The sequence below is a fragment of the Gavialis gangeticus genome, unplaced genomic scaffold, assembly GCF_001723915.1.
Source record: "Gavialis gangeticus isolate Ggan-Ray unplaced genomic scaffold, GavGan_comp1, whole genome shotgun sequence".
NCBI lineage: Eukaryota > Metazoa > Chordata > Crocodylia > Gavialidae > Gavialis > Gavialis gangeticus.
Genome location: NW_017729033.1, coordinates 44,698,478 through 44,708,950, shown reverse-complemented (window position 1 = coordinate 44,708,950; position 10,473 = coordinate 44,698,478). Strand labels below are relative to the sequence as shown.

Sequence of the window (10,473 nt, the reverse complement as noted above, 5' to 3'; positions counted from 1 at the left end):
CGGAGCCAATTCCCCAGCCAGCAGATCGTGGTGGACCTGAGGCCACAGTTGGCCAGTTTTGCCAAGAGGCGATCATAGGATACCAGATTGAAGGCTTTTTTGAAGTCAAGATATACGACATCAATCTCCTTTCCTTTGTCCAGGTGATGGGTCACCTGGTGATAAAGGGAAATGAGATTGGTCAATCAAGACCTACCCGCAACAAACCCGTGCTGGCTATCCCTCAGGATGTTGCCATTGGCCAGTCTGTTAAGAATGCCTCTTTGATAATCTTTTCTAAGACCTTCCCTGGGATAGAGGTCAGGCTGATGGGCCTGTAGTTTACTGGATCCACTTTCCTCCCTTTCTTGAAGGTAGGTACCACATTGGCCTTCTTCCAGTCTTCGGGCACTTCACCAGAGTGCCAGGAGCTCTCGAAGATCCTGAGCTATGATGCTAGCCAGCTCCTTCAGTACCCTGGGGTGTAGATTGTCAGGGCTGGCTGACTTGAAGGTGTCCAGCCTCTCAAGGTGTTCCTTCATGAGGTCAGCATTGTTAAACTGCACATTCATAAAGCTGAACAGAAGATTTTGGAGGTCATATAAATCTCAGTCATTTTATGTGCTGTAGGCAGGGTTTGTTCCTTGATCATTGCCTTTTCTCTGCAGTATAATGTATGTTGAATACTAGTGACAACTTAATGTTCTGGGTGAATAAATCATTTATTAAATCTAGTGAAATGATCCTTTTTTCCTATTGAAGTTAGTTGATTGCAGAAAGCACGCACTCTGAAATCATGAAACTAATGCTGCAACAAGATTGTTTTAGCAAATGACTTGAATGAATGAAATTGCTTCTTAGTGATGAACAACTTACAGCCTTGTATTTCATTACATTTTTATTTATGTTTAAAATGTAGCATGCCTCAAAACACAGGCAGTGTCTATTTCTCTTGATAAGTGGGTAGCAAATGCAGATACGCAGCATTCAGCTGGTCTTACTGATAAAGCCGGTGCTGAGGATTGACTAACAAGAAGGCACTCTCTCTTGCCTCATTTAAGTAAGTGTTGTGCCACAAAAAGGATTGTCAGGCTGGAAAGGAATAAACTGAGGGCAAAATATGGCACAAAAATATATGCTTCTAACTTAGAAAGTTAAAATCAGTACATAAAAATAGAACATTATGGAATGGATCTCTGTAACCTGAATTGTAGTTACTTCAGCAACAGAAATACGTTAGTAGATTTGTTTTGCCTCTTGCATAGCCAATACAGTATTGAGGAGAGTAAATGTATTCTTTTCTTATCTGAACACTTTCACTAGAGTTGTTACTATATTCTACTTTTAAATCTGTATTAGTGACTAATGCTCAAACCAAGATGCCGCTTGAGGTTAGCTAACAAGAAGCTAGCAGCTTTTGATGGCAACCTCTTGTGGGGGGGCACAACTTTTAGCTTTTATGGGCAATGCTAAATGGGAAGTGCTAAATCTTTCTTGCCATTTAGCATTTTATACCAGTTGCTGTGGTACAGTCATTATTGGTATTTCTCCTGACTTATTAAATACTTTTGGCTGTCTTACTTCCCATCTTTTGGACAAAACTACTTCTCCAGGGCACTTTGAAATTTAGGATTAAGAAGACCTGCTTGCTTAGGTTCAAGTGAGCCAGAATAAGCCATTCTTTTTCTTCCTAGTCTATGAAGGAAGATGCCTTAACAAGGAAAGATCCTCTGTTTCCCTAGTTTTGACAGAAGCTATTTGTCTGTCCTCCCCCCAACCCACAATGGGTCTGGAAATCTACTTTTCAGTACCTTGGCTAAGAATGCTGATCAAAGTTGTCGCTTTACCTTTTGATACCATTGGGGACCACCTGGTAGAGTACCGGATTTCACAGAAAAGTACTTTAGCTCTTAACGTAACAAGACCTCTGCCATGTACACACATTCTTGCTGTTTTTTAGCCAGTTCTATATGGTGTGCTTTTAAAAATGTGCACAAGCAGTATACACAATTGAAAGTAAACATGGTTAATCGGTGACAGGAATTGGGTCGCATTTGAGCTCTTTGAGGATGTGTGGAAGCTAATTCTGTCCGCTCCTTATACTTGGTTCACATTTTGAAATTATCTTGGTAAACATAAAAGCTATGGGCTTTTAAAAGAATGTGTAGTTTTGTAAACTCTGACAGGATTGTTATTTTACCATGGCTGCTTAAGCAGGTCTTCAGTTTATTTACCCAGTGTTCTAATAATTGTGTTTTACTAGATCCTTTAATACTTGATTTTTTTTTTTTTTTTTTTTCCCCTCCAGATGCTTTTAAGATATCTGAAAACAACTTCATTTTTAAAGAAGTTGTCCTTTTTGGGTGCCATCATGTTATACTTTTCCAAAACATAACTATTTCTTCTTGGTTTAAAATCCATTAAATACTTTAAAAACACTTAAGTAACTCTTCAAAAGTGAGACTCTACAATCCTTGTTGTATTTTGGGTTTAAAAAGTGAATAAACATAAATATAACTGCCATAATAATAATTCCATTCCTTTTAAATGGATACAATCTAATAACTTTAGAAATGTTTGGTATTAATACTTAACTATTCTGGTAAGTAACAGGTAAGGAATACAGCTTTCATTTCTCTCAATTTTTTTGTAAATTCAGTTAATAAAGAAGTCAAACTTAAAACTTTGACAACTGCTCTTTTACGAAGAAGCACAACATTAGTGGTGCTGAAGTCAACACATTGGAGAGAGACTAGGAATAAGGACAAGTGTACACCTTAGCTGCTTTAAAAGTTGGGAGGAGCTGCTTTGATGTAATGCTACTAGCCCGTGGAAGTTCAAGTTAGCTAAATCACTACAACTTCTACTACAAATGAAGCTAGTTGTATTTATACTGTTCTAGAATCATGCGGGTGTAACAGTTGCATTATCACAACAGCTTGCATGGGTATGTTGCAGGATGGAGCTGGTTAAGCAGGCAGGCTCTTGCAGCCTGTTAACTCTTTCCCAACTTGGTGTTGTACAGGCCATCACAGAGTACTTAGCATTTCATTAGTTGAATGTTTCAGTATTTAATCTCAAGTGCTTATTTAAAACTTGAATAGGATGCTTGGTGTAAATAGGAGAATTCCAGTCAAGTCATGAAGTCCTGCTTTTAGCAATTTAACATCTCTAAATGGAAGAGTTTACCAGAATTAAAATCCCAGATTGAGTTTTATTATCTTAAACTGTTTCAGATACGTTGGAGGCACTGGTTAAACCATTATATATACATATATAATATTTAATCTAGTATTAAAATAACTTGTTAAATTTGTCTTTCACTGTATTGGGCTATTAAATATCAAGTTAACTACTTCTGGAAGAACATGATCATTGTGAATCTTAAAGTCTATCAATAAATAATTTAATGTAATTTTTTTAACCTCATAACAACTACTCATGCTTTTATTTCTGTTTACATGTTTTCAAAGATTTTTACATATTGTATAATAACTATTCAAATCATTGCTAATATTAAGTGTGTAATTACCCTTCAGGGACCTTTCTTATTCTAAAAGGTACCAACATGATAGCTTTGAGGGAAAGGGTTGCTATGTTCCCATATACCTGAAAAAGTTCAATATATGTTGCACAAATGGTATTTCTGAAAGATTGTGTGAAGCACCCAAACTATTACTGGACATTTGTAGACTGAACACAAAGCAGCAAGATGATTTCATCAGCCATTCATCAGGGAGATGCCTTAATGACAGCAGGCTGGCAAAGGCAGTACTTAACTGTGTTGTATGTAGATGCAAGGGCATCCACTCTTTAGCTGAACTGTTCATGTGGACATGCTTAGATTTGCAACACATCTGCAGAGTTAGAAAGGTTAGGCCTGGATGGATCACATTATTTATTGAATAGCAAGCTGAATTAGGTATGTCTACTTCCCAAATGTGAAACAAGTAGCCTTTTAACAAAGGCACACTACTGTTTAGTTTACAATTTAAATGATTTATAGCATTTCTATGAAAATGGATCAAGCTGCTCTGTCAGCACTTACTTTAATTGTGTTGATGTGCTTGAAGCTTTTATCTTTGTGCCTAATTTGTATGGATTACCTCCGGATGAAGTGTGTTCATTTCTATTTGAGCTGCTCTGTAATAGTATGTTTCTTGCTGTAACATGATACAGCTCCAGTTCATTGCATAAATATTTTTCACTCTGGTTATCACTTTGATTCTGTATTGGCAGTTATGTAAGCCCAGACTCTCTAGAAATCTTGTTGGAAACAGATGAATTGGTATAATGAGTAGCAGACAAATGTAATTAGTGAAGTGATTAGGGCAACAGAATGGGGAATTGGACTGGGGTTATAAACCCAGCCAGGCACTGAGTGCTGTGATCGTAGACAAATCCTAATTTGTCGAGCTTTTAATCAATAAAAAGGAGAGAATACTAACATTTATCAAATGTTTTGTGATTCACAAATGAAAAGGACCATTTACATTAACTGCATTTACTTGAATAGAAGATGATCCTGAGTATAAGATGACTGCCCCAATAATTAGATTCTGTATATGGAAAACTTATCATTTTAAAAATCATTTTCCAGGTATAGAATCTAATTGTTGGACATTGGAACTTGAATATGTCCCTTTCCACTGCTACAGCAGAGGAAAACAAATCTGAGGGGTCAGGTAGCCCCTTTGCGCTCTACTTCTCACCAGCTTTTTCCTTTTGCAGTCCCTTCCCCTCACTGCTCTTCTTAAACATGTGGAAGTGAGGAGCAAATATTGAAAATAATAACTTTGAAATGTAAACATGGCTGTAGCAATTTGTATCTAGTATCCATGCACTTAATCCATCCAGAATTGATGTATGCTACCTTTTTTTATTTATTGAAACTGCTGCAAGTTCTAGTATAGGTACTTCATAAACACAGTTTTGAGCAGCACTTTGGCACCTATTAGTATAAAACCAGAGTCAACAACATTTCCACAGTGACCCCATAGCTCAGCACTGTTCAGTGTGTGTGTGTCTGTGTGTACTCCAGATACTGCTTCCACCACGCACAAGTGACCCCTGTGCTAATTAGCCTTCACTCATGACTGGAACCTGGTGTTCTTGTCACAAGTCCAGGGATGCTCCAAAAATGTTTAAGTAGTTGAGGTGCAGGGCGACCTGGTCTGGCTTCATTTCACTGGGGCCACACTAATCATATGTGCCGGGCTGAGAGAAGGGGTGACAGAGGGATTCTGGGTGAACTATATGCCATGTTGTGGCTCACTGTGACTGGGGGGGGGAGGGAGTCAGATGAGGGAGACTGCACTTAATTGGACATCTGAATAAGACTACCATGCATCTTATTCAAATGGGCTATACTAAACTATTCTTTTGCAGGTTCCCATCAGTATGTTTGCCCAATGTGGGCCATGTGTTATTATAGTCATGCTCAGTGTTGGCTGCATTTAATCAGCTTCATAGTTGGTTTCCATTGTTGAGTATATGCTGCTTTTGGTTTAATGATAGTGGATTTAGTAAGATTTTCTTTGTATGTGATTTTATAAGGCAACGGGCTTATTTTCCCCATGCCACCTGGGTGGGGAACCCTCATCGTGTATTCAAGTAAATATAGTATACGTCTTGTTCTATATATTTTTTTTTTATAGTTGGCCATTTGAGAGTTTCTCTACCTGTTTAAATACTTCTCTGATGTGGTTTATAATTATTCTATTTAGATGACAACTTAAGTGTTTTGTTTTTTTCTAGCTCTTGCAGTAGGTGCCCAGACTGCAACTTTTAGGCATCTCCAATCCAAGTAACCTATCTACAGAAATCCTGTGTAAGGGCTTAAGTGCCTGGGAGTCCATAGATCCTTATGTTTTTGCTGTTATTTTATGTAGACACCTAAAGTTCTGTTCTTGTAGATGCCAAGAGGTCCAGACATCTTCACTGACCAAAACATCTTGGTTCTTGATTCGTGTCTAAAACTTCTTGGGATTTATAAATAGTATTCCCATTCCTTAGTGTTCTGAGATGCCATATCTAAGGCACATTGACAGTGTTCAGTTCGGCCCAAAGCATTTTAGCTGCCAACACTTCCATTCAGAAGAAGGGCAAGAGGTGAAGGTAGTTGTGATGTCTACCCTTTTAAAATAATGGCCTATTGCAGGAGAGTCAGAAATAGGCCCCATGAGCTGGATGTGGCCCACAGAGCCATCCTACCCCTCTGGCGCTCTCTCTGATTTATGCCTGGGCCCTACATCATAGCTCTAACCAGGTAGTGATAATGTGGCATAACCAGAAAAACTGCTAAGAAAATGCGAGATGATGTTTGTGTATAGACGGTTTGGCCTGGCACATGTTACATTTAAGGTGCAGTTATGGTGTCAGTTGCTCCATAAATAGTACATACTACACATGCAGCTGATTTATGGTGCTGTAAAATGGCAAACCAACCACACAGATATTCCACAAACTACTTGAAACATCTTTGTGGCTTGTTTATATGGCATCATAAACTGAACATGTAGCACCCCATCTTGATGCTGACAGTCAGGTGATTGAATCAGCTGGGGTCTCAAAAATACCTAGGACCAGGGCAGGTGGTCAGCCATTTGTCGGGGCCCAGAGCTAAACTACGGGCATCTAGCTTTAAATTTGCCAGCTTGAAGAAAGGGTGCGATTAGGATCTGATCCTAAAAATATCACCTTCTGCCATGCAGATGTGGCACAGCAGGAGTCATGATAGTTGGGATCAGATCCCATTGTGCCACCAAATGAGTGCGTGTCTGGGGTCTGCATTATTATTCCCTTTATAGCTGACTTGTATGTTTTTAAGTGGTTTGTATTTACTATAGAATCTGTGTTTTGACTTGCGTGTTCTTGTTCTTCAACAGGTTGTTGTATCCACTAATATTGCTGAGACATCATTAACGATAGATGGTGTTGTATTTGTGATTGATCCTGGGTTTGCTAAGCAAAAGGTAAAATGTTTGATGTATTAACCTAAACTTGTGCTTCCTTTGATAGAAAATGTTTTAGAATCTGTTTTTCACAGACACCTTTCTGTAGAGAGATTTCTCTCTCTAAACAGAAAAAAGTGAAATTTTTTTAGTTCCAATTTTTAATAGTCTGAACAAGAGCAGATAATCTTGCAAAGTTCTGTCTTGCATGGATCCATTCTCTCCTGTAAAAGTATGAAACTTTGACTATGTCAGTCTCTCTTCTTGCTTGTACAAGTAAAAGCTAGACCTGTTTCCACTCATTCTTTTCTCTGTTCTATAGTGTTATCTGTGTCAGTGCAGGATTTTGTGTTTTACAGTTCTTATTTGTTTCAGTTATATTTTTTTTTTCCTTTGCACCTGAGCCATAGAGCAAAATGAAGCTAAGAGTTAACATGAACGTTACTCCAGAATGAAGTTGGGCATGAATAACCCTCTGGATTAAATCCATTTCCCCAGTATGTGTCCACACTAAGTGATCACAGAGACCCAAATGGTTTTGTGTGTAGACAAGCCCTGTATGGGTAATATGATTTTGGTGATTACCTTTGGATAGCTGGTGAACCTGAGAAATGCAGGACAGGTGCAATCCTGCAGGGTGAGGAGGAGGCACAACAGGTGTGGTTTGATTCAGAGAACTAGTTGCTGCAACAAAACTTGTAATGTGATGTTCAGTTGTTAATGTTAAGGCTTTGTTAAATATTCTAGACTATTTTGAAGGAGAGTTTACAGGGCTATTGAATATAGTCAGTCATAAGAAAAATTACTGTTAAGTGTCAACTTTAAGGGTGAGAAGAAGTGAAAGTTCTAGCTTGGTCTGATCTGCCTCCTTTAGAAAATATTGTTCGTTATCTTTTGAAATGTGGGTTGTCATTGTCTGTCTGGTTGCAAGCCGAGAAATTTATTTTTTAATGTTTTAAGCAACGCAAGTTAATATGTTTTTGAAATCTCAATGTGCTTGTTTTAAGAACAAATACAGTAATCCCTTATATGCAGTCATAAATAACATACGAATCAAATTGCTGAATTGGTCATTTTATTTCTCTGTTTTGCCAACTTTGAAATAATAAGCAGTAAGCTATTTGAAACTATTAAAAACACAAAATGTTCAATGATGTTCTCTCGGGTATAGCAGGATTGTATCTGTGGCTTATTAATCTAAAGCTGAGGTATCAAAGTATTGGAATGTTTCATGTGTGTAAGTCAGAAATATCTCTCTCAACACAGAGGGTACCCACAGTGTTGATTTGCTGATTCCTTTGTGGGGGAAGAGCTGTTTAATCATCAGTGCAGTTGCATTTATAGCTTTAATGTGTTGGGTTTTTATTTTCCCAGACATCCCAGTTCTTGATTATTCAGCTTAGTAGTTACATTGAGAATATTTCCTTTACACATGACATTATTTGAGAGCCAGGAGTGTTTTTAGGATGGTACAGAAAAAATTTAAGCCATTGGTCCTTTCAGGATGATCTGATCTAAAAATGCAGTAGTTCTAAAGAGAGCTTGGAGTCTGAGTGACATGAGCAAATGAATAGAAAGCATGCATCCCTTTTAAGGGAATTAAATGTATTTGGACCTTTGTTAACATTCCCATTGTAGGGTGTAGTCAGAATTCTCTTTTCAGGTGCACTGCTTCTAACCAGGGATATGTTTTAAAAAATTAGAGCTAAAGCAGAGTCGTCAAACATTTACCTTTATGTAAATACGTAATCTGACCTTGCTTTTGACCACAACTGCCAACAGTGAAGGAATTACCACCACCATACACCTCCTGTCTGGGAGGCTACTGGGGCTGCTGTTTTGATATAGGAAGCACTAAGGTGAACATCACCCCAAATGTAGTGTTTCTAATTGCTGCTGATCACAAAAATCAGTGGCAGTTGGCAACGGGGGTTAAGATGAGGCACGTTTCCCTGGCTATGCCAACATAGTAGCTGTGGCAAGAAGCTCTGTGGGCTGGATCCAGAGGCATCTACTCTGCCAATTCATTTAAGTTTCAGAACACTTGTGTAAAGCTTTTATTTTCTGTGTGGCCTCTTTCTCTGTGTGAACATTACTCATTTTCCTTTTTTCTTGGTGTTTTTCATCTTACCTCTGCTTCTGGCTCCTTCATAGGTGTACAATCCCCGCATTAGAGTGGAGTCTCTTTTGGTGACTGCCATCAGTAAAGCATCTGCTCAGCAGAGAGCTGGCCGTGCTGGTCGTACTAGACCAGGCAAGTGTTTTCGACTGTATACAGAGAAAGCCTACAAAACTGAAATGCAGGTAGGATTAATTACATAAAAATTAATTTGGCTTAGCTTTTGGGGAGGCATGGAATAAAACCCTTTATAGACCCACCTAAGTTTGATTACTTCTGTCAAAGCAGTCGCAACTTGTTTTTTTAAAATCAAATATCAGTTTTCCTTATTTAAGGTTGATGGGGAAGAAATGGTTTTACAAGCAAAATGGAAATAATATATCTCTTTGCCAGGACAACACTTACCCTGAAATTCTGAGGTCCAACTTGGGATCTGTGGTGCTGCAGCTGAAGAAACTTGGTATAGATGATTTGGTACACTTCGATTTTATGGATCCTCCAGGTATGTATTTTATCAGTTTTCTTGAAAATGTTTTGTGGTTTTACTTCTGCAAGCAGCTTACTTTGTGACTTCCAAAAACTTTTATTTCAATAATATTATGTATGCAGTAGTTAATAATATGAGCTAGCATTTTTTGTTTTTTGAATTTGAATGGTTTTTGCAGCCTTCTAAAAGGGATATCTCCTGTTCTCCTGGTTGTTAGCACTTTTACCCTTTTGTATCTACCTTCTGTAAACTAAATAGGATAAGGCAAAAAGCTATGCTTGGAAAATCTATTGGTTCTGTTAATGAGTTTTATTATTTAAAACATTGATTATAGAGTCTAATTGCATGTCAATTAACAGTGATATGTAAATAACATTGACTGACAGTTTTAAAATGTAATGCACGCTTTCTGGCATATCTGCTGGGGACAGACATTCCAAAAGCCTGAGCCTGAACTGACTCAGTCTTTGCAGGTTAGTCTAACCTGGCTAGGTTGAACCAGTTTACATATGCACAGACATTCCCTCTGGACTGATAAAAATGTAGGCACATGCCTTTAGTAGCTTAGGCTAGAAGCTGGGGAGAGCTAGAGCAGCCCCTGCTTCTTGCAGTGCTGAGCGGAGGGTGGAGTGGGGCCAGGCCTGGGCAGAATGCTATGATTAGGGAGGAGTTTCTCTCCCCTGCACACATCCTGCTCCTGACCAGCCCAGCAGTGAGTTGATAACAGTGTTTCTCAGCCCTTCAGGAAAACAAAAGCCTCTCATTAGTTCAAGCTTTTCTTAAACAGCTTTTTCCAGGGAAGGAATGGAGGGATATTACCAGCTGACCTGTTGATTGGCAGAGATCTGGGTTTTCCTTTTCCCACAAAAAACAGAGCAAGCAGCAGATTTTACCTTTACATAGTTTCATAGTTAGTAGGGTCGGAAGGGACCTGA

The 10,473-nt window shown here is 38.5% G+C and overlaps 1 protein-coding gene across 1 annotated transcript in view; it reads left to right on the top strand.

The window, feature by feature from the left end:
- The window catches only part of DHX15 (DEAH-box helicase 15), a 133,204-nt gene that overhangs the window by 91,225 nt on the left and 31,506 nt on the right, over positions 1-10,473 (top strand). Inside the window, exons 7-9 of the mRNA XM_019525825.1 lie at positions 6,867-6,953; positions 9,087-9,236; positions 9,445-9,553. Of these exons, the coding sequence (XP_019381370.1) occupies positions 6,867-6,953; positions 9,087-9,236; positions 9,445-9,553 (346 nt within the window). The remainder of the gene's footprint in view (positions 1-6,866; positions 6,954-9,086; positions 9,237-9,444; positions 9,554-10,473) is intronic.